At 35.1% G+C, this 26,264-nt stretch overlaps 1 protein-coding gene across 1 annotated transcript in view; it reads right to left on the bottom strand.

Annotated features, from left to right (window-relative positions):
* LOC111420038 (uncharacterized) overlaps positions 1–26,264 on the bottom strand; it is a 67,838-nt gene that overhangs the window by 20,430 nt on the left and 21,144 nt on the right. The window contains exon 2 of the mRNA XM_071195090.1: positions 19,169–19,373. Coding sequence (XP_071051191.1) covers positions 19,169–19,373 — 205 coding nt within the window. The remainder of the gene's footprint in view (positions 1–19,168; positions 19,374–26,264) is intronic.

Raw genomic sequence — 26,264 nt, 5'->3', positions numbered from 1 at the left:
AAAAACACGTTTCATAAGACTTAAAGCACTCATTCATTAAAAAACTCGTGGCTTCGCCACTCGTTTTTCAACTTGAATTCGTGCATTTCAAACGTGTATTACGAAACTTGTTTTTTAATATACTATTATTTATTTCTTTATTGTTGTATACTTTTAACAAAATGAGTTTTATTTCTGATTGGTATGTTTTGTACTAATGATCTTAGAAAAAATAAAGTGTTTCTCCGTAGATACCATTCTTTTTTATATACAAAGACAGTGTTTATGTTATAATAAATAGACGTATCTACTGATTTCTAAAAAATATTATTCTCACAAAAGGTCGTATCTAATTTATTTATCAAAAACTAACAACTGAGTCACGTTTTGCAATATATTCAGTCACAGGCTACACACATAAACTGTAAATTACACTGCTACAGCATTCTTGAAAAATATATACCTCACAGTAATAGACACTGCAACTTCAAAGATTGTTTATAACTTTAAACTGCTCTCCTGTAAAATTGGTAAAATTGAGATACGTCTGTTTGTGATATTAACGACGATATGTTAATTGATGTTAATGTGTTGTATTAAAGACCTTGAACATGTCAACAAATTAAGTTTTTGGTTATGTAAAAGTTCCTCAGATATTTAAGAGATAATCGGTAGTACAAAAGAAACCCAGAATGATAATAAAAAAGTATATTGAAGGTAAGGTACCTATAAAGATTAATTCATAGGTTAGAAGAAAGAATTTTCGAAAATCTGAGAATACCGGTAATGTCTTCTATTTGGAGGAGGTCTCATTATATAAGAATTTATATCGCTTTTCTGTTAAGCCAGCGTTTCTCAACGTTTCAGTATTCGGGCCCCAATTTTCAATAACAATATTTATGGCGCCCCCCTACCTTTCTTTTGCGTCATTTGTTCAAAAATTTTGGCAGCAGACAGCATGAAACCTAATAAACTTAGACGCCATTTGGAAACACTTCATAGTGAGTACGTTAACAAGCCCCGAGAATTCTTTGAATTAAAATTAGTCATATGAAGAGCAAACATCATTCTTCAAAAAAACTTTGTTTGTGAACGAAAAAGTTTTACTTGCCTCTTACAAAGTATCATATAAAATAGCCAGATATAAAAACGCTCACACCATTGGTGAAGACCTTATTCTGCCAGTTGCGATGGAGATTGTAGAAACTATGTTTGGAGATAATTTTGCCAAACAATTGGTGATATAGCCGAAGATGTAACAGCTTCTTGAAAAGTTGTGTGAAAAATTGTTTTCGATTCAGTTTGACGAGGCAACAGATAGCAATAAAGACGCTCATTTAATTGCCGATGTCTGATTTTGTGATCGCATATCGGCACTAGAAGAACTACTTTTCTGCAAACCTATAGAACTCAAAGCAACAACACTCGCTTTGTTTGATATTTTAATTGATTTTATTAATCCGGCAAACATAGAGTGGAAGAATTGCGTTGGAATATGCACCGATGGTGCTTGTACAATATCTGGAAGATTCCAAAGCGTACAAGCACTTGTGAAACAAAAATCTCCGCAATGTGTCTAGACACCGACCATCTATAGAAAGGCTCTGGTTTCCAAAGAAATGAGTCCTGGTCTCAACATTGTGCTAATGACGGTTGTAACTGTAATAACTTATATAAAAATGAGACCCGTAAAATCAAGAATCTTTAATGCACTTTGTAAATATATGGGTGCAGAACATTCAACGTTGCTATTTTATTGTGAGGCCATCGCGTGGGAAATTTGTACAACGTGTTTATGAGTTAAAAGAGGAAATTGCCACTTTTCTAGAAGAGGAAAACCGCCTGGAAGCCAAAAAGTTTCGAGATGCTTTATTTGTGATGAAATTGGTTATATATTCGAGAAATTAAATACCCTGAATCTACAACTCCAAGGAGCAAACACACATATGTTGGATAGCAGTAGTTAAGTGCATTCTGTAGAAATTTGGAGCTGTGGAGCAGAAATGTGAAACAAAAAAAACTAGAAATGTTTGCAAATGTGAATGAGTGTGTCAAAACATACAAGGAAGAAGAACAGTATGTGAAAGTTGTGTTTGTAACAATAGAAAGTCATTTAGCCATGTTGGCACAGAATTTTAAAAAGTATTTTCTTGCTGACGACAAAATGGTAGCAACTTACAAGTGGGTTAGGGATTCATTTCGAACTATTCTCTCAACTGCAGAAGAAGAAATCTTCATAGACTTTACTGCAAGCGGCGAAATTTAGTAATAGAGAGAATTTAGTAATAAATCTCTCTTGAATTTTGGATGATGAATTTTCTCCACTGAAAACAAGAGCATTTCGTATATTATTACCATTTTCAATATCCTACCTTTGTGAAGCCGGATTTTCTGCGGTTGCTGCTTTAAAGACAAAATATAGGTCTCGACTGAATATAGACCAAAGAACTGAGAGTGGCTATTTGTAATATAAAACCTTCTTTTGAAAAACTTTGCTGTGCGAGACAGGCCCAAGGGAGTCACTAATAATTATAATTATTACAGCTACTTTTAATTTAGTACTGATGAGTCTATTATTAGTTTCATTTGGCATTTGACAGTACCTACTGATACAATTATATTTATAGTAATTAAATACCTAGGTAATAGTACGAGTGTATTAGTTTAAACGTGTACTGTACTTACTTAATTTTTTATTAGTAATTATCTTTTTTTTCATTTTGATGTGTTGGCGCCCCCCATGTAGAATTATGACGCCTCCCTAGGGGGGCTCGCCCCACAGGTTGAGAAACGCTGTGTTAAGCTATAAAACTATGTTTGGGAGAATAGTTCGGTTTTGTTATAACTTTGAAAGAACGAAAGATGCTCGAAGGAGTTAAATCCTCAGCAATATTTACCAACGCAATTCATTATGGAATAGGTGCGAGACACAATTCCTTTTAAATCGAACAATATATTTTGGATCAGAACATTTTTTTTTTACAAGCCCGGCTCCTCCACCATAACAACTATTTTATTGAAATTTAACAATTAACCTCAAATTTTAATTTGTCATGTCATTTTTGGACAGTCACGTTTTTCGAATTATATTTATTTAAGGTTGGTCAACAAGAATTAGGTTTTTGCTCAAGGGCAGTAGAATCTAACAGGACTGCTACATCCATTAGTAGTGTGACGTAGAGTGCGGGTAACCAACCCGTAGTGGACTACAAAAATACAATGGATGTAGCAGTCCTGTTAGATTCTACTGTCCTTGGTTTTTGCTTATGTGAAAGGTAGTGCGGAAGAAATACCGGAATACCGACAAATATAGTTAAAACATTTATTCGACAAACAGCATGCAAGTACGGATAAATGAAAAACTCACTAACGAAATACCTGCAAATGCTGGCATTCGACAAGGGGATTCATTGAGTCCACTATCATTCAATCTTGTGATGGATGAAATCATAAAAAAAAGTCAAGACGGTCAGGGACTGCAAAATGGGTGATCAAGAATTTGTGATCCTGTGTTATGCTGATGATGCGATCCTCTTTGCGAAAAACGAGAACAATCTAGAGAGAAACCTACAAGTATTTAACAACATAGCGAAACAATTCAAGTTACGGTAATATTGAAGAGGAAGTATCCCAACAAGTCAGAAAAGCCAGTAAAATCGCAGGCTTAATATTAACACAAAATCGTGAATATACAGGATGGTTCAGTTTTTAATCGGGAAACTTTACTAGGACGTAGTACTTGCCAAAATAACATAAGTTTTTTATATAAACATAGGGTCGCAACTTTTTTGTTTTCAAGCTATGAGCCGTCAAAATTTAGTCAAAAATTTACATTTTATCTTTTATTTTGGGTATAAGTAAACCGTAGAATTTGACTGAACCACCCTGTATAAAAGCACCTTAGATCGATCATGACCTATACGGCTGAGACTACACATGACACGTCTAAAACAAAACGGATATTGGAAACAGCAGAAATAAAGATATTTCGCAGAATCACCGATAAAACACTATACGATAGAGAAAGAAACATGGACGCATATATGGAAGAAATAATGGAATGAGTGACGAAGTCCAGGACCAAGGTCTATATATAAGAGGTTGTCTAGGTTCGTACGCAACCATACTGCGCATTACGTCACATGTGGAAAATAATACCGCCAAGCAATTCAAATTAAACAAAGGCATGGAGCACCACATGGCCATGAGGTTGCGTGCGCAATCCGTGATCGCTTACGTCACGAAACACTCCTGCTCTTGCCCCTCGCCCACAAGCTAAAATCAAAGTATTGAAGCATAGGAACTTAGACAACCTTTAATATATAAACCTTGGTCTAGGACGACCAAAGGAAAGATGGAAGCGACAATTTGCGGACAGAATAGAGGCATCATTGACGAAGAACAGGCTTTAACCTGTTGTTTCCCGACGGTACTTTAAAGTACCGCTAATTTTTAAACAGTAGGAGTCATCTATTTGGCGCATTTAGAACTGTCGCTACTTTCTACTATACAAGAAAGAACCTGTATAAAAAATGACGAAATCCGCACTGTAGGGTTTTTAAGGTATATTTAAACTTATCCGTCCAGATGTGAGGTTAGTGTTGATTATTTGAGACGTTTAAGTTTTTATTTTTAAAAGAACGGGTTTTGCAATTCAAAACGCAAAATAGTTATAACAGGTCGTTCGTCCGTTAGCAACAATGTCATAGCGACACAGAAAAAAAAGATCATTTATAAATATTAGTTTTGTCAAATAGTTCAATTCATTACTGTGTTCAACCGATTTAACAATAAAGCTAAATAGAAAATCACGATTACTGGACGATTACTCAGAGAACGGGTAGTTCTCTTGTATGTGATCACGAAACATTTGGCGGATTTGGCGACCGTAACAGGACTCAAGATTGGATTTACGTACGCGAGGCTGACGTGAAAATTTTCGTGCGCGTGACGTAACTTTTGCGTGTAAGAATTTGTTTGGGTGTGGTTTTCGATAATGGACGAAGAAAGAAAGCGGCGTGCGCTTCTTCGCAGCGCTTTTACTCGATCATCCTGAGAAGTAGACACTGTTTTGGCAGCAACCATCCCTGATCGATGCTTTGGAATTAAAAGGCTTTAAAATTAATGATTGCGAACGGAATAGCAGACAAAGATATTGATGACGAACTTGCAAAATGCGACGATTACCAGATTAAATTTTTTAAATTAAAAGTTCGTTGCAATAAAGTATTTTCAAACGCGGTATCGACGGCATCGACATCTACGCCCATACTCGCAAATCAAAGTTTATCGCATAAATTCAAACTACCTAAGATCGAACTCAAAAAATTCGGCAGGGACGTAAGAGAATGGTTAGCTTTCTGGACCCAATTTAAAAAGGTACACGAGGACGAGGATTTAGCACTGGAAGATAAATTTCAATATTTAATTTCGGCAATGATACCAAATTCGATGGCCAAAGATTTAATAGACAGTTTTCCCCCAACCACAGACAATTATGTCAAAGCAATCGAGACCTTGGAAGCGCGTTTTGGAAGAAAAGACATGCTCGTAGTAGGCTATGTTAGGGAATAGTACTCAATAACGCCATGCGGCCATGTTGTATCCGCTTGTTGAGTCCTGCTTACCAGAGGAATTGTTATGTGTCTGGCAAAGGACACCGGAACCCACAGATAAAGCAAGTAATCCGTCAAAGACTAGGCTCACGTACCTTATGGAGTTTTTAAAGGCCGAGGTTGAAGGAGAAGAACGGATCGCTTTAGCGGTGGAGGGTTTTGGCGTAGAAACCAAAGGAAAGCCTGCGAAGATAAAGAATGTGGAACCAACACAAGCTACAGCAGCGGGGCTCATCAACAATGGGCTTGCGAGCAAGTGTGTTTTTTGTGAAGGGGATCATGTTACGGACAAATGTTTTAAAGCGCAGAAAATGGATTTAAACGAAAAGAATAAGATTTTGAATAACAAAACGGCCTGTTTCGATGCGCACAATTGGGACATTTGAGTAGAAGATGTCTCGTGAAATTAAGATGCGTTCTTTGTAGAGAGCAACATATTATTTTGTTGTGTCCCAGTTTAGAAGCAGATAAATCGGCGAGTTAACTTCAAAAGAAGATCGAAGATGTAAATTTGAGTTATTGCACGTTTTTGTGTAGGCACTTGTGGTAAAGATAACCGGGTCTGGTGGAGAGAAGAAAGTACGGGCTATTATAGATGCTGGATCTCAAAGGTCTTATGTATTGAAAAATCTGTTGCCACCGAAATAATGTGTCGGACAAAACGAACAGAAAGGATTGTTCATGCGTTACTTGGAGGAACTCAAACTGAAGAACAAGAACATCGATGCTATGAAATAAGATTGGTGCGTCTTGATGGTGAATTTGCCTGTAGATTTGAAGTTCTAGATCAGACGACTATATGTTCCGCAATTCCCAATGTTTTTAATGGGGCTTGGACGATGGAATTAAAAAACGCTGGTATTAAATTGATTGACACGGGCAATTGCCGCGAAGTATCCGTATTCATAGGAGCAGATCTTGTTAGGAAACTACTTACCGGTAAGAAACTGCAGTTGAAATGGGGACTCGTAGCGTTGGAGTCATTACTCGGGTGGACACTTATGGGAAAAGTAAAAACGACAAAAGTTTCAAAAGATATTCCGATTTCAAAACTTTGGCAGCTAGATGTACTAGGAATTTCGGAACCAGAAGAGAACCGGGCTAAAGTTGAATTAGAAAAGGCAGTTAAAACATACTTTAAGGAGACGACAGTGGTAAATGAAGAAGGACGGTATGAGGTGCAGTTGCTTTGGACGGAAGGACATCCACCGTTACCGAATAATTACAATTTGGCGAAAAAGAGACTTCAATCTGTAAACAACAAACTTCAAGCAACTGGGGACGTTGAAAGATACTCTGATGTATTTGCACAGCGGTTGTCGGAAGGGATTATAGAAGGATACCCCAAGATGAAATCGACAATACCGCACATTATATACCGCATCTACCCGTATTCAAAGAGTCCAGTACCACAACTAAGGTGCGTCCAGTATTTGATGTTTCAGCCAAGGAAAAGGGAAGAGCATCTCTAAATGATTGCTTGGAGAAAGGTATAAATTTAATTGAGTTGATTCCTGATGTGTTGTTACGCTTTAGAATAGAAAGGGTTGGAGTAACATCGGATATCAGAAAAGTATTTTTACAAATTAGCCTGAATATCAGGGATAGAGATTTCCTGAGATTCATATGGAAGACAGACGAAGGAAAAGATTTACTATATCGTCATCAAAGGGTGGTATTTGGGGTAAATTCAAGACCTTTTCTATTCGGCGCTACTTTAGAGCAACATATTGAAAAAGATTGTGGAGGAGAAGGGGAAAACATTTATTCTGAATCCACTGTAAACCGGTTAAAGAGAAGCATTGTAGACAATTGTGTCACTAGCATACCGGATGAGCAAACAAAAGATCTTTTCGTAAGAGAAGCCACTGCACTGATGGCCGAAGGTGGGTTTGCATTGACAGGGTGGGAGTGTAGCAAGATAGAAAGTTTGGAAGATCACATTGTACCATTATTGGGATTAAATTGGAATACGAGACATGACACTCTAATGCTTTGTTATACACCTCAGACAACGAATACCGTGATTACGAAGAGAATTCTTCTTTCATACGCTCAGCGAATATTCGATCCAATTGAAGTAACCAGCCCCACAACTTTGTACCCTAAGCTGATGTTACAGAAAGTGTGGAAGAATAAAATTGGATGGGATGAGGAGATAGATGATGAAATGAACAAAATGCTCATGAAATGGGTGAGCGAATTGGGGCCTTGCCTCATTCTTCGTATGGGGGGGGGGGGGGCGGCGGCAAGGGGGTCAATCATGCTCCGGGCGCTACTTGCAAGGGGGCGCCAAATAATCTTCAACACATACAAAATATTTCGGATAATTTTTGTATCTTTTCTGGAGGGGGCGCCAGTTATGTTCGCTACGTCACTGGTTCCGAGATGGATAAGAATAGCGCCAAACGAGAACTACAGGTCATCGCTACACACATTCTACGATGCTAGCGGTAGCGCTTATGCTGCGGCTGTCTTTTTGAGAGTTGAAACCTGTGAAGTTATCAAAATATTCTTGTTAAGGTGTGTCCAAACATTGCGCGGCAAGTGCGCGGCAGCAACATGCGGCGTTCGTCGGACACAATTCTGCCGCGCGCCAGTACCAAAGAACGTGTGCGCGGCATATGCGAGACACGCCGCGCACTTTTGTTTATGTCAAAACAAAATCCATTCATTCATTCATATTTCGTACGTCTTCACGTTTAATTTTATTGTAGTAATCTCTTTCTTGTGGATCCCACAACATCTTCAACCATCTATATGTATACTTGAATTAAACGAATCGATGTTTCGTTATCCATCTTTTTGTATACGGCAACACGTCCACACGATTACCCACGAATGTTTACTGCAAATGTTCGTTAGCAACAGCTGGAATACTGGAAGACGATATGCCGCGCAATGTCTGGACACACCTTTACAAGCAAAGTTGAGAGTGGCACCGATCAAGAAGATGTCCATTCCAAGACTGGAAATGTTAGCGACTACAATTGGTGCCCGACTTGCTATAAGCGTGCAAGAAACCTTAAACGTCGCCGTCGTTGAGGATGTTTATTTCTGGACTGACTCTACCACAGTGCTTGGATGGATAAAACGTCGTGAAGAATGGTCTACTTTCGTGTGGAACAGGATGAAGGAGATCAAAGAACTCACGAACGCAGAAGCATGGAAACATTTACCGGGTACGATTAACCCAGCGGATTTGCCATCTCTAGAGGCTGTTCTCCCAAACAATTGTTCGAATCGAAATGGAGCAAGGGCCCTGAGTGGCTAATGAAATTTCCAAATGAATGGCCTGGGAATGAACCAGACGAAGATGAAGAAGAAATTAATGCTGAAAGAAAGAAAAAACCAATTGTGTCGATGATAAATATCAACGATGCAAGTCGTTTCTATCGATTTTTATCAAGTTATAGGAAAAATGTCCGAATGATTGCTTGGATGTTGCGGTTTGTATATTGCGGAACTGTAGATATCCTGATGTAAGAAGAGAAAAGTCTGTAACTGAAGAAGAGGTAAATGGGAGAGAAAAGGGGCTGATGTCCATCATTCAGCAAAAATGTTTTCCAGCAAAAGATAATCGGCTATCAACCCTGAACGTTCGGAAAGATGAAGATCGAAAGGTGCTACTAGTGAAACTTCACACTCCGTACGGACAAGTCATCCGACCACTTCAGAGACTAAGTGCGAGAGTGACGCTGTTCGGAAAACGCGGTGTGGGCGCGAGGTCTAATTACCTGTGAGATTTTGTGAGTAAGTGTGAGACAGTGTCGGATAAATACTTTCTCAGGTGGGAGAAAGTTGATGATTTGAGATGTTTAAGTTTTTATTTTTAAAAGAACGGGTTTTGCAATCCAAAACGTCCAAAAATCCATAGTTGTAACATGTCGTTCGTCCGTAAGCAACAATGTCATAGCGACACAAAAAAAAAGATCATTAATAAATATTAGTTTTGTCAAATAGTTCAATTCATTACAGTGTTCAACTGATTTAACAATAAAACTAAATAGAAAACCACGATTACTGGACAATTACTCAGAGGACGGGTAGTTCTCTTGTATGTGATAACGAAACAGTTAGAAGTTCAGTGAAAAGTGGTAGTGTAGAATTTTGTTGTTCAAAAAGGTAATTTGTAAGCAGCTTCGTGTATTGTTTAAGTATTGCAATTACAATTTGCAATTATTTCTTATTTTTATTCAAATAAATGTAAAAGTTACATTTTGTGTTTGGTACGAAAAAGTACCGTCGTGATAATAACAGATACAATATTGAAATTGATGTAAAAATGAGCCAAGCGAATACAGATACGTTTTGGTACTTGAACAAACCTCTGAGTGATGAACAACTTTTGGTCGAGGTTGATGAAGTTTGTGTTGAATTAGAAAATCTTTCGTTGGATAATTCTGAACAATACAAGATGAAGAAGATGATATTGTTATTACTAGTGCTGGTTATGCTAGAAGATGAAGAAGTAGAACAACTAACTAATCAAAATGAGGAAAGTGACACTGAAGTAGCATAAGTACATGGCAAAGGGTCCAAGTAGAAGAACATTTCAGAAATTAATAGAAAATGGAGAAAACGGGAAAAACAGACTGAAATTCCAGGATACGATTATCCATGGGGAATAACTGTTGATACTTTTGCAACTCGCAATAATCCTATAGATTATTTTCTAACACTGATGGGTAACTGTTTGAAAGATATTACCTATCAAAGTAATTTGTACGCCTCCCAAAGGAACAAAACGCTAAAGTTGAAAGAAGAAGAGTTGCTGTGTTTCCTTAGCATAAATTTCTTAATGAGTTATCACAGTTTGCCAAGCTATAAGCTCTTCTGGAGTAATGCTGAAGACTTGAGTGTACCACTTGTCATACGAACAATGACCCGTAATAGGTATCAGGAGATTTTATCATATCTGCATGTCAACGATAACAGCATTATTCTTAAGAACACTACGGATAAACTATAGAAGATCCTTCCGTATTTTGAAACACTTAACCGTCAGTTCTCCATTTATTATCATGGCACTAGGCTGTTGGCTGTGGATGAATTCATGATAATCTTCAAAGGGAGGTCAAGTATGAAATAATTCAATCTCATGAAGTCCAGATAAGAAAGGGTAGATAAAGAAATTTGATGTGTATAAGAGAAAATCTCTTGAAACTGAAGAAAAATTTCAAGATTATGGATTAAGGTGAAAGGATTGTCCTTCAACTTACTGAAGATGAGTGAAAAAATAGAATAGAATTAGAATAGAATAGAATTTTTTTCCCATATTTTATTTTCGAGATTTTAGACGTAACTTTATTTTTTTTAATGGAAACCATCGTTGGCTATGGCTTAAAATAATTTGTTATTTTCTTCTGATAACAAATATATATAGTTTGTGGGGTATATTTCTTATAGTTATTGAATAATTAACAAAAATTCATTTTGTTCTATCTAAAAGTAATGTATGTATTTAAAAGTTAATGTAGCTATGGTGATAACCATACATACTATGATGGAACATAATGTATCGAATAATTTCCAAAGTTTGTATTTAAAAATTCGATAACAACTCTGGCATTATGTGCTACTAGCATGTTAAGTGTCAAAGTATAACAAAACTGAATAAAACGTTACAATGAACTTCGCAAATTATGAAAAATGTAACATGATGGGAATGCTATATGTTATAATAATAATAATAATAAATGACTTTATTGTCTCCATTACAAAAAAGAAACTACAATACAAATATGTACATAATATATGGAGATCAAACGGCGGGATCCAGAATAGTCTGTTCTATCCAACCGTAAAATAAAAAAAAAATTCTATGAATTATAACAAATAAAAAGAAAAAAAAACAAAGGCAAAATCTTGAAATCATTAATACAGTATCACCCGCATCATATCAAATCTAAATTTAAACATAATTAAATTAAATGAAAGGGCCCAAAAGACCCAAACGTAAATTAAATGAAAGAGAAAAATAAGAAATAAGAGGAGCAAAAAAAAAAAACAATAATAATGAAAATTAAAAAAGGACTCACAAGGGAAGTGTCACAACTGTGTCTCACCGATTTCGATGCAATTTGGTACAGTCATAGAATGGGCCAAAATAAGGTTCGTACATTTTTTTATACGTGCGGTAAAAGCCCCTGGGGCGAGTTATAGGGGTTGAAAGTTTGGAGAAAAAGTACGTTTTCACTTATATTTTAAAAATGAAAAGTGCTATCAAAATTTGGTAAATTGTAACTGATATTCATTTTAAAAGAGCTTTCTTTTGATGTATCACACATATACCAGAGGGTTAAGAAGGGCGAACTACCCCTATTTTTTTGGAATTATTTAAAAACCACCCTATCGATTTTGGCGGCATTAAGTATACTTCCAGCACGTTCAAAAATATTAGTTAAGGGTTTTTTCCCATTCGCTCTAGATCATCCCCAGCGAAGTTACGGGGGTTAACATGTAACCACTTTTCGTAAGAATGATGTGATAAAATTGTCAGGTATTTTGAAAATACTTTAACAAAACCGTAAATTAGTCGCACAATAAAATGTTTAATGTAAAATAAGGCATAATACACCATTTAGGGGTGGTTGGGGTTAACCACCCCCTTAAAAATTAATTCTATCCCGGGCATTACTTGTTGATTACGGCGAAATTTGGTACTGTGTTTGTTTTATATAGTTTATTAGTTTATTTTTATTCTACATAATGTTGCCAAAAATACACCTACCAAAAAAATTTTGGCACAATATTTGTTTTTTTAGTGCCGCTTGCTAAAGGTCATTTCTCAAAATAGTTTTTTCTAGTATAAAAGAACGTGTGCCCAGTGGGTAGATTTTAGTTTCAGAGCAACTGACAGAAGCAATGGTTACAATAAACCCAATAAACGTTTTAAATTTGCTAATGACAGTTTTTACTGTTATGAATATTCCCCAGACTCCTGTAAATGAAGCAGAAGTTAGTTTAAAAGAAAATATACAGCGTATTTTAATGGAAAGTATGGAAGACTACAATATGCAAATTGAAGACGAAACTGTATTAATTTTCGATTCATCCAATGGCATCAATGACGGTCAGCAAATTATTGAAGACCAGGATACAACTGACAGGTTTGTAGAAGATACTGATGCTCATTGTCCATTGAAGGATGACATCGACTACGAGTACAAATTAGAGGCGGTAAATTACTGGACAAGTGGGAAGAAAGGTTATTTGAAACTAGAAACCGTAAAAAACAAATACCGAAAAGTAACGTCAAAGACCCAATTGCACAGATGGTCTAAATATATTGAAGAAAGAGGGACATACAAAGAAAAATTAGCAGAAATTACCGAATTTGTAATTAATCAAGCGAGAGCCGCCGTAGATAATAAATTGCCACTACATGATATTGATATACGCAGATGGGCTATACAAGCTAGAAATGAAAAGAATTTATCTCCTCAACTGTTCAAAGCATCTCATAGCTGGGTGCAACGTTTTAAGAAAGCAAATCGGTTAGTAAGCCGAAAAATAACAAAATTTCTATCCCAAAAACAAATTGGAAATGTTGATCGAGTAAAAACTTTAGCAAAAGATTTCGTTAAAGAGGCAAAGCTACAAATCCAAATATATGGACCTGAAAACACCTACAATTCGGATCAGAGCGGTTTTAACTTGGAATTCCATTCGGGAAGAACATTAAGCGATTTAGGAGTTAAAACCGTAGAAAGTGTGGTCCAGTCGGTGTCATCTACAACGCACAGTTACACAATTCAACCCGTAATATCTGCTGATGGGAAACTTCTTTCTCCACTTTTTATTGTTTTAAAAGAACCCTCTGGCAGCTTTGGACCGAGGGTAGCAAATACAATGTTTAAAGCAGACAATATATACGTTTTGGCATCAAAATCTGGAAAGTTAACTTCAGAACACATGAAAAATTGGCTCCAAAATGTATATTTTCCAAATACTGGTTCTAAATCATTATTATTATTAGATTCTTGGAGTGGCCATTGTCCTGAAGTTATTAGTGAAATAACTCCATCAGGTACTAATTTTAAACATTTATCTATACCTGCAGGGACAACAGGTCAAATACAGCCCCTAGATGTATTTGGTTTCAGAATATGGAAAAATTTTATTAGAAGATTCTCTGATCAGATTATTCTTTACCAGTATGATGTCAATTTACATCAGAGGGATAACATATTAAAATTGCAATCGTTGACGCATAACCAGTTGGCTTCCCCTCGGTTTATAAATGTTTTTAAATACGCATGGTTTGCAAGTGGCTATATAGAGGAGAGACCAGACCATTTTGAAAATCCCGTGGAAGTTTGCTTTTCGAGTGAGAAGCCAACGTGTGATATCTGTGGGGATATAGCGGTCATAACATGTGCATGGTGTAAAAAATCCTTATGTTTAAAACATTTTTTCCACGACTTTCATTTTTGCCAACACTACGTAGAATAAAAATAAATTTAATATTGAAAATTAATATAATACATAAAAAACGTCAATTAGTAATGTAGAATAAACTTCTTTGGTATATTGAACTATTTTTTTTGTCAGTTGCTTTTTAACTCATAAATAAATAAAATATCTTATTTATCTAGTAGTTTTATATTTATTATTTAAAGAAAATGAGGGTAGTTTACCTCGTGGAACATCGATAGATAGATTTTTAAAAAACAATACCACAGTTACGATGGCAGTTTTCATCTTCGAGGTATAAACAAAAAACTACCCCTAATTTGTAACCCTTATAACCATTTTCAAAAATTTTTACTTCAAATATAAAACAAACACAGTACCAAATTTCGCCGTAATCGACAAATAACGCCCGGGATAGAATTAATTTTTAAGGGGGTGGATAACCCCAACAACCCCTATATGGTGTATTATGCCTTATTTTACACTAAACATTTTATTGTGCGACTAATTTACGGTTTTGTTTAAAGTATTTTCAAAATACCTGACAATTTTATCACATCATTCTTACGAAAAGTGCTTACATGTTAACCCCCGTAACTTCGCTGGGGTTGATCTAGGGCGAATGGGAAAAAACCCTTAACTAATATTTTTGAACGCACTAGAAGTATACTTAATGCCGCCAAAATCGATAGGGTGGTTTTTAAATAATTCCAAAAAAATAGGGGTAGTTCGCCCTTTTTAACCCTCTGCTATATGTGTGACACATCAAAAGAAAGCTCTTTTAAAATGAATATCAGTTACAATTTACCAAATTTTGATAGCACTTTTCGTTTTCAAAATATAAGTGAAAACGTACTTTTTCTCCAAACTTTCAACCCCTATAACTCGCCCCAGGGGCTTTTACCGCACGTATAAAAAAATGTGCGAACCTTATTTTGGCCCATTCTATGACTGTACCAAATTGCATCGAAATCGGTGAGACACAGTTGTGACACTTCCCTTGTCAGTGTAATAACTGATGGCGTAACTGTTAACATCGTAACAATGACTTTATATCAATAAGAATAAGGTCACAAAAATATCACAGAGAAACAAAGAATAACAAACATCAGACAAGACCCGTTGACTGCTGAAAAATCATATTCTTCAATTTTATTCGAAATTGGTCATATTTCAGTTGACGTAGTGCATGTGGCAAGCTTCCATACGATTTATAAACATGATATGTAAATGACCTTTGAAAAAGTGATGTTCTATGTTTTGGAGGATAGAAACTAATACCTGACCTTGTCTGACTTCCCTCGCACTGTGGTTTATATTTAATTTTATTATGCAGGTACTCCGGGACTCCAGAGGTAACGATTCTATGATAGAGAGACAAACTATGAAACTCCCGTCGAGAGCTCATGTTCAGCCACCCAGCATCCTTAAGTTTATGAGAAACTCTATCAAATTTGCGAATCCCATAAATGAATCTGAGGCAACTATTCTGAACCTTTTATATACTTCGTGACGTGACTGCATCTATAGCCCTATGATATACAGCAGACATATAATTAAATTGTGAAAGAACAAACATATCACAGAGGAGCACTTTTAATTTCAAAGGTAAACATGAACGATGCGGGTACAGCCGACGCAAAAAAAAATATGATCTCTGAATATATGTTTGAATTTGTTTTCTAAATCTTAAGCTAGTATCTAAAATCATACCAAGACACTTAGATTCAGAGACCTTTTTAATTAAGGTGTTATTCATCTTAATGGCTAAGTACGAAGTAGGATTGCGCTGTTGCCCATTAAAACTCATCCACATAGATTTGTCAGGATTTATTTTAAGCTGGTGGTATGTTGCTAATTCAAAAATCGTATCAAGGTCACCGCTAATACCAGCCTCAGCAATACCACTGCCCGCTGTCGCGTATGAAGCGTAAAGCTATCAGATAGCTATTATCAGATAAGAATGCGACGTTAGCCGCGGAATTATATTTCACAAGGTATCCGGAAAGAAGACAATCGCACGTAAGAACCTTCAGCCGATTAGCAGAAAATTTAATAGATTTTTGGTCTTTACCTAAACCACGTGCAAAAACATGCCAAAAGATGACCTGCATGAAGATGAAGTCAATGTGTTGGCTTCAGTTGCGATAAATCCATCAACATCTTGCAGAGAAATTGAACCAAAAGCCGTTGCTCCCGAATATGAAATAAAAATAAGTATAAACCATACAAAGCGGGGCTAACTCATTATTTACGTGCCGGAGATTAGAATTTTGTAGATGATATTTAGAAAAATTAAATATAGTAGAAACCACGAGAGCTGGCAGTGACAGATCGCTTAAAAATGGTATGAATCAAGATATGGACGTATGACTTAGATTATTTCACCACATACATTTAAATGTAGGTTATGTTAGTAATGGAGGTTATATGTCAAACATTGTCAATGATATTATTTAATGATTTTCCTTTCAAAGAAAACATTTTCGGCTTGTGAAAACACTAACAGATTCATGACATGCTGACAAGACGTTTCGATTTGAGGTTATAATTATAGAGTTATATCCCTTAGAAGAACAGACGTACTTTTTCGACGTGGCCATTTGAATTGTACAGCAGACATATTAAACTAATGCTATCTCTTTCTAACACACATTACTCTCTAGCGGTTTGTGAACTACGTATGGCATTTGTAAGAGCGGAAAACGATGATTTACTGCCAGCTCTCGTGGCGTCTACTATAATTGCTGTTTGTTCAAAATGTCATCTGGACCGATGAAGTCTTTGAGTGTTCAAAGAAGATTGGGGTTCAATGTATGGTGTGCCCTTTTAGATAATAGAATTTTGGCATATAGTATCTACCATAAAAACTTAGTCAGGTAAATACCTCAATATATTAAGGCAACACATTGAGCCTTTGGTCGACAATTTGCCATCATATATGTTTCAAATGATATATTTTCAATATGGCGGAGTAGCAGCACATAATGCCAGAGTTGTTAGTGAATTTTTAAATACTACTACCAAGGACAGTAGAATCTAACAGGACTGCTACATCCATTGTTGTGACAACCTGTCTGCAAACTACGTCACATATTCATATTATTTTTGAAGTTTTATGTTTTTAGATGTATTAATGTCTATTATATAACCTCTAAACACACAGACAGTTACCAGGCGTGGCAAATAGTGTGACGTAGAGTGCGGGCAACCAATCCGCAGTGGACTACAAAAACACAATGGATGTAGCAGTCCTGTTAGATTCTCCACAAACTATATATTTGTTATCAGAAGAAAATAACAAATTATTTTAGGTCATAGCCAATTATGGTTTCCATTTAAAAAAATAAAGTTACGTCTAAAATCTCGAAAATAAAAGATGGGAAGAAAATTATACCTACGCCACTGAATTCTTTGTAAAAAGTTGCCCATATAATGTTTTATTTATAATACTCCATCTTTGATGATAAGTGAGATATTCGATTGTCGCTTTTGCAAAATTTTCAGTTTTTGCCGATAGGGCGAAAACAAAAGACGATAGCTGCTCGGAGTTTTCGGCAATAGCATTTTCTCGAAAAACGAGAGCATGACATGTAAGCTACTTTTTTTTGTATCTCTTTTAGTTTCGGATGGCCTATGTGGACATCGAAATTGAGACACCTGTACATACAATCGACCGCCATTCCAAGTGACAGGCTTTTCTTTGGTTTTACAGATATATGCTTCGTCAATTTTTTTTGTCATATATTCTGAATGTGAAGAGGAAAGGATGACGCTATTAGATTTTCGTCATTCTGTAGCTACAGGTCTGATAAATAAATATACAAATTTACTGCATGCAAATATTTCTAGTTCTAGGTCTAATGTTAGGTCTAATGACAGTGCAAGTGTAAAACTAGAACTAACGCTATACTTAGAGCTAGAATCATTCGGGTTTAGCCGCACGTCTCTCAAGACGGCTAAACCCGAATGATTCTAGTTCTAGGTCTTGTGTTAGTTCTAGTAATAGTGCTAGTGGAAAACTAGAACTAACACTAGACCAAGAACTAGAATCAATCGGGTTTAGCCGTCTAGAGAGACGTGCGGCTAAACCCGAATGATTCTAGCTCTAGGTGTAGCTTTAATTCTAGTTTTATACTTGCTCTGTCACTAGAACTAGAAACATATGGGTTTAGCCGGACGTCTCTTAAGACGGCTAAACCCAAATGATTCTAGTTCTTGGTCTAACGTTGCGTAACAATTAAAACTAAAACTAACACTAACACTAGTGTTTGTTCTAGTTTTAGTTCAATAGAAGAATGTAACATAGTGATATCATATGCTAACTAGCGCTACCTACCACTGTCACTAGAACTAACATTAGACCTAGAACTAGAAACATTCATGTATCGCAAGATTACCAGTACACTGATGACGTAAGACTTGGGAACCGTGGTTCGCACTAGATTACTTTTGGAAAAGAAAGAGGAAGATGTGAAAATTGTTCTGCCAAAGCTATTCACTCGAGACCCCACTCAAAATGTACTGCGTGCAATGTTTATTTATGTTGTAATGAAAGAAAGAACTATTTTTCTGAATATCATAATGTGATTTAGCTAAAGCAAGTGTTAGTTATTTTCTAACGTAATAAAAAATGTATTATTTTTATATTAGTAATAAAGGTTTTTGTATACTGCAACATCACTAAAACATATTTTATGCCTGACCATTATCTCCCTGGAATGGGGATTGTCATATTTTGCTAAAATTGATTCCAAAGGCCTTTACTGAGTGCATTTTGATAGGGTTTTAATTCTGTTACAAAGTTTCAACATTTTTGACTTAGGAAAGAATTTTTTTTTAAAAAAAGGATTAGGAAATCGATATTTTTGTAAAAAAATGTACTGTACATATTTGAACTCACGGGAAATGCAAACAGAGATTCGTGCTTTTAAAAAATATCAAATTCAACCCCTCAACTAACCCAACTGTTTGATTCGAATAAATACCGTGTAAATTTGATAAACGTACGCGTCAAAGTGTAACGTGTGTTTAAACACGTCGGTTTTGACCGGATTTATTAAAATATTACGATGATCTTAATTTCGATGTTTATAGAGGTCGACATTAATCTTGTTGATGTTTCAACGTAAATATTTAAGTTTAAAAGAACTTACCTTTTACGTCTGTGTTAAATTTATTTATTGGGATCATGAAAGAATAATCTTTAATGTAAAACTCGTCGTTATTTATTTGTGGTTTATCTTCATGAATGTTTCTGAAAATCGACCAAATCGGTAATAAATCGTAGTTTTCAGCGATAACAACTCCCGTTCCTGTTGATATTGTCCATATTGAGACGACCAATAAAATCCTCCACATCTATAATCAAATTAATTTTGATATATTTAAACATTAAATTTATTAAATAAGCTTAAAATTTTAATCGTCTTATAATTAATTTTATGATTGTATTAAGATGGTTTCGAAGTTGATTTGAAGTTCTCTCTGAGTACTTTAGATTATGTTGGAGTAGGTGGGTTATGGAATATGTGAAGTTTCGGCGACATCGATGATATCAAATAGGTCAAGTTCAACAACAAGAATTATTTTATTTTATTATTTTAGGAATGAAATTTACTTTTGCAAAATTAATTTATTAAACTGTTGATTAGTCAGGTAAAAATATAAAGTAAATTGTCACAGATTACCTCATGTACATGTTTTTTTTTACTTTTTTTTTCGGTTACCTCATGAATTATTCATGAAATACACTCTCCGGAGGGGTTTTAATCTGATAAGTTATGTAAAATTTAATCAAATCAAGTTGTAACGCGGATTCGTTTACGACTCAGTTTCAAGTCTACCTTTTCTTTTTAACCTATTTCTTTAAAGATTATTTGTCTTTGTATAGATTTTTACGGTTTCAGTTCAAATAGTTCGTGTTCGAAATTGAGTCGTATCGCATTTGTAAACTTGTGTAAATACAAGATCCTCCAACGTTTCAGCTAAGATTTGTACAACTCGATTTCGATCAACAACAAAACCTTCCTTCCATTATCATTGCGAAGAACACCCACTTTCTGTATCATCTGTATATTATACATGGAAATTAAAAACTTTTTTTAACAATTTTAAAACGTCAGATCAACTGTCAAATTGACATTTTTATTTTCTTAAACGTCAAATACATTTTTTTTATATAAATGATCTTTTTATAAAATAATTCATTTGCAAATTATTTGTTATTAACATTTATTTTAATTATTGTTAATTATTTTTTTTGTAATTTAAAGTTTTATGTAAATTTCCCCGCCAATTTTTTAAATTTGAAGTGTCAAAAGTGACATTTAAAATAACCTACAAATAACCTACATCTAAAGAGAAGTGAATTTAAACCAGAGACTTGTAAATTAAGTAAAAAACTTCATTTATTAACAGGTTGACTGCCGTGTGTATCGTTTCTGGTATATTGAGGTGTGTCCTGGTATATTTACATACAACGCCTTTATGGTGCTAGAAATCTATTATTTGGTGCTTTTTAGTAATGAATATTGTGGTACTTGAATTATATTTATTTTGTAGTTCATTTTTTTGATTATAAATAGACCAATAGTTGTTTCTACTCAATTCCCTTTCCTTTGGTTAATCATTTGTGAATGTGTCATTTATCTTTTATGGAGTTACAACTGGCGACACAATAGTTATGTGTTTCTTGTTAATTTACTGTTATACGTTATGGTTAGATATTCTGAACTAAAGGATGAGAAAATAAGAAGAGACATCGAGCGAGAATAGTTCAGGTAGTGACACCAATCCTAATTTTATTCAATCTGACGATCATAGTGGTAGTAGTTCTTCATCAGGAGAAGAATTACAGACAGAGCCTGAGTAGCAAACGACTACAAGTCGGAAAGACCCTATACAAAATAGAGTACAAAATATTAGTTACAATCCCGAGTGCCTACAAACCGAAAATGAAATCCAGTGGGTGTAACAAAAAAGAAATTAAAGAAAGGTGAACTTGTCGCTACAAAATGATAATGGCGTTACGGTACTAGAGTGGAGAGATTGTAGGTATGTACTAATGGTAAGCACAAAACACCTAGCAATAACAGGTAACTCAAAGAGGTGGAGACGCAACTAAAGCGCAAGCAGTAATCGACTATAATAATAGTAAATCATTTATTGATGTCGCAGACCAAATGACCTCACACAACATCCCCACTCGATAATAAAGTGGTATAGGAAGGTAGCGTTTGACATACTACTGAATACTGCAGTTGTAAACGTTCTGCCAATTTACTCCACTGTTACAGGAAAACATAGGAAGATTACTGAGTTTAGAGAATCAATAGTTAGAGATAACACTACAAATCTTCATAAACTTGAAAAGTTAAAAAAGGGGACTCAATGTTATAAAGCTTTTTACATCCAAATATGTAAGAAACATAGCTCAACAAGATACACTGGAGTTGAAACCAAATGCATAATCTGACAAAATTTTAAATGCATGAAATGTTTTTTCAGTAAGCACCAAGCTAAGCTTAATTAAAATAAATTAAAATTGTTATTATTATTATTAGATATCATGGCGGTTCAAACGTTTAAGCCGTTCAAATCGTCTGGAGATGACAATATCTTTCCTGCTTTGTTACAGCAAGGAAGGTCACTGTTGTTGCCAATTTTGGTAAAAATTTTCAGAGCGAGTGTCGCCTGGAAATATGTACCGGCAGAATGGACCAAAGTAAGGGTATCTTATATACGCAAAGCGGGCCGTTCGATCCCTATTCCTAATGCCTTTCGATCCATCAGCCTAACACCCTTGAAAAAGTTATGGAACGGTATATCCGTACGGTGCCATTGGTATCTGGTCCATTGAGTCGCCACCAGTATATTTATCAAGCGGGAAAATCTGCAGAATTGGCTCTACACAACTTAGTTGATAGAGAAGTTCTCTATCAAAAAAGAGTTCTCCAGGTGACCCTAGATACCATTTGCGCTTGGTGTAAGGGAGAGAACCTCCCGATAAACCCGCAAAAGACAATTGTTGTGCCCTCCTGGTGAAGGGCACGAAAGTTGGATGGACTAATCCGCCCAACTATCCAAGGTGAAGAAATTCCTTTCTCAAAGGAAGTCAAATATCTAGGAGTAATCCTAGACAAAACCTTGGCATGGAATGGACATTTGCAGGGAATTTTGCACAAAGCTAAACTGTCTTTGTGGACTTGTCGCAGTCTTTGTGGAAAAAATTATGGAAAAATTACTATATACAGGGTGATTTATTAGCTCACCATCAAACTTTGACATATCATAGCTAATCCAATTACCAAAAAAAAAATTTTTTAAGTTTTCTGCAGCGAATTTATTAATAGTCAGTAAAATCAAACATTCAACTAAAAGAAAGTTGTCATTGTAATGTCAGTTTGCTGTAAGGCTTAGAAAGAAGAAACTCAAAATATACGCTTATAGCACTGAAGAGTATGCTGATATAATTTTCGTGTATGGTTTTTGCAATGGAAATGCTCGACAATGAGTACGAGAATATCAAAAGAGGTTTCCACAGCCTCATTTGTCATATTATTCAGTTTTTAGCGATTCTTTCAGAAGACTTCGAGAAACAGGTAATCCTGCTCCAGCAAAAGCTATTCGGTCGCATGTAGTTAATGTAGAGGATGAAGAAGCTGTAATTAATGCTGTCATTGATAATCCTTCCATCAGCACTCGACGAATAGCACACATCATACATGAAGTCAAAATTTTGCATGGCGAGTATTTAACCGCGAAGTCCTTCATCCCTATCGTAAACAGAACGTTCAAACTCTACAGCCAGGAGATAATCAGCAACGGTTAGCATTTTGTGAATGGTTATTGCAGCAAGATCCCCGAAATAATGACTTCATTTCAAATGTTCTCTGGACAGATGAATCATGTTTTACACGAGATGGTATAAATAATTACTCTAATGAACATATGTAGGCATTATAAAATCCGCATGTGATTAGACCAAGGAAATTTCAACGTTTCAGCATCAACGTTTTGGGTGGAATATTTAACAACAATTTACTAAGTTTGCATGTACTTGATGGACGTTAGAACGCTGTAAATTACAGATTTTTTTTAACAATACACTTTTTGATTTACTTGAAGATATACCTTTTAATGTAATTCAAAATATGTGGTACCAGCACGATGGTGCCTCACCTCATCGCGGAAGAGTAGTTGTCGAGAGGTTAAACCAATTGGATTTCTACTTATGGGGTCATATGAAACAAATTGTATATCAAGTGGAAATTAACACACGAGAACAGTTATTAAACAGAATACAAATAGCTGCTACTGCAACAAGAAATCAACCATACATAATTCGGCTGAAGAACTCTTTCAATTCGTCGTTGTGAAGTATGTATTCTAGCAGAAGGAGGCTATTTTGAACAATATTTCTAATATTTATGTGTTTTAAAAAAAATGTTGCAGTTAATTATGATATAAGAATTAAAACTTTAAAGTGTTATAATTTCGTAAATAATTGATATAGGTTCAGTAACATTTTTTTTGGTAATTGGATTAACTATCATATGTCAAAGGTTGATGGTGAGCTAATAAATCACCCTGTATATCATCGGTTAAGTCAAGAAGGGCTGTGGCACAACTACTGATTTCTCTAACCAGGTTGTTTACCAGGTAGTATATTATAAGTAAGGATCTTAGTTGCTCCGCCATAATTTTCTCTAACACTTTCGACAAAACCGGAAGGATGGTACTAGGCCTCCAATTTTTGAATTCCTTAACTGGTTTAGTTTTAGGAACAGGAGTCACCAGACCACATTTCGATGCCTTAGGAGAAACCGACATTGTCAGACAAAAGTTGAAAATATGACAGAGAGCATAACAAAATTAAATTTTCTCAGAGTCTTCCATATCAAACTAGGACCTTTCATCATACAGCTCCGTTCAATAAAAGTTCTTTTCTCACGACGAATAGCACCCGTAACAAAATTACGTAACTGCTTATAACACCGAAAATGTGCAGGATTTCTCGTTCTCCTATAACGGCTTAGAGTAGACTCTTGAAGAGCCATCATCTTCTTTATGTTGACAGTAATCCACGGCAAAGAGTTTCATTCCTAATAACGAGAACATGGACATCCACCAAAGAAATCAACTTTGTTAAAATAATTAACCTTGTCATCAATAGAAGAAAGGTTATACACCTACCAGTTCATAATATCTAAATCCCTGTTATACTCGTTACCTCGCAAATTGTATCTAATTTTACAACCTTAGATACAACCCCCCTTGTAATGATAGCTCACAAAAAATCAACAGATGGTCAGAGAAGCCAAGATTAATTGTACTACAATTAACAACAAGTAGACTACCAGGTAAAAGATCAAATCAAAAACGGATATAAGTGCCCGAAATCCTCGTGGGTACCTCAACTACCTCAGGCAAGTCAAACATCTCAAATGTACTTCTAAGAGATACAGAAGATGGACTCTCAGTCATGAAGTTAAGGGATGCACGAACGAAAGAGACTTTTTGAGTATTTCAGTAAATAACTTTAAATCATAATTAGGAGGTCTGTAAAAAACATCAAGAGCTATGCGAATTCCTTGTATAACTAATTTAATTCACAGTTTAATTTCCAACGCAAACTGAACATCAATTACACTACAGGTATAAAAATCTCTTACAAAGAACGCTACTCCAACACCCCTATTGATATCGATTGTCTATCCACTCTAAAAATATTGTAGTCTGTGACATACATCATTTGATCACGTATACAGTATGTCCCCGGATCGAGTTACAAAGAGGAGAAAAAATTTATTACTGATTTTTCAACCTTATCTCAGCATAAATAATGCGTCGGATATGTTCAAACCCCTAAATCGCACGAACTTTATATTCTAACTATAGAAGTTAACTAATTATTCCCATTTTTATGTAAAAATTATACTTTTCTTAAATTAAAAATTTTTCAAGTTCAATTTACGATATGTAACCATAGAAACTAATAAAATAAAATAAAAGTTACAATTTATGTTAGTGAAAAATATACGGACAAATCAAATTAAAATATGGCTAATTGAATAAAATATTTTAAATGTAAATTTATGTAATAACACACTATGTAACTAATAAATATTATTTATTTGTAAGTGAACAAATCCTCATTCAAACAAATTCCCTCCCAATTCGGCACACATTTGAAGACGAGTTCTAAATTCTTTATAAGAAGTACGTATTTCGCCAGTGGTAGAGATTCTATCGCTTTAATTATTCTTAGTTGTAATAGTTCTACATCATCTTGTAATGGTTCACTGTAAACAATTTGTTTCAATCGTCCCCAAAAATAAAAATCCATAATTGTAAGATCAGGACTACGTGTATTTTTGACGAAATTAAAAATTTAACCATTTGGCACAATGTGTGAATGGTAAGCTGGGCAACTGTCTTGCTGAAAGTACATTGACCGTATAAAATTTAAGGGTAATTGGATTTACATCGCTCCAATAACGACAATGCTAGGAAGAAACAATGTCATTTGTTGAAAAGCTATCTAAAAAGCAGCGTCTTCCTCATTTAGTCTCTTTGTCTGCTTCTTTATAGATAATACAGAACCAGTTTCCAAAAATTTTTTCATAAGTTTGCGAGCCCCAACATGAGATATTTTTGTGTCCGGATATTTTTGCTGGAATTTTTGTATAACTACACGAAAACATGATTCACTAGTACCATAGCACAGTACTAAATAAATTCTCTCTTTCAACGTTAACATCGCATGAAAAGACGTAAATCTCACCAACATAAGTTGTAACTTTTATGGTTTCTATGGTTACATATCATAAATTGAACTTGAAAAATTTTCAATTTAGAAAAAAGTCCAATTTTTACATAAAAATTGGAATAATTAGTTAATTTCTATAGTTAGAGTATAAAATTCATGCGATTTAGTAGTTTGAACATATCCGAAGCATTACTTATGCTGAGACAAGTTTACAAAATCAGTAACAAAATTTTTTTTCCTCTTTGTAACTCGATCCGGGGACATACTGTATACAGGTGTTTTTTCTCTGCTAAAATTACATTCAAAATGGATGTATTGTACATGAATGGATTTAGAAAAAGAATCTCTATCCAATGACGTGAAGAAGAATATATGGAGCAATTTGAAAAACAAAAGTTAATAATCGCCTGAAATTGAAGATGGCCTTGGAAAAAATTTATTTGTAGCATTCATCAAACAATTTCATTTGATACCTCGCT

Source organism: Onthophagus taurus, chromosome 3 (assembly GCF_036711975.1).
Source record: "Onthophagus taurus isolate NC chromosome 3, IU_Otau_3.0, whole genome shotgun sequence".
In the NCBI taxonomy this organism is placed as follows: Eukaryota; Metazoa; Arthropoda; class Insecta; order Coleoptera; family Scarabaeidae; genus Onthophagus; species Onthophagus taurus.
This window is presented reverse-complemented; position numbering and strand designations above follow the sequence as displayed.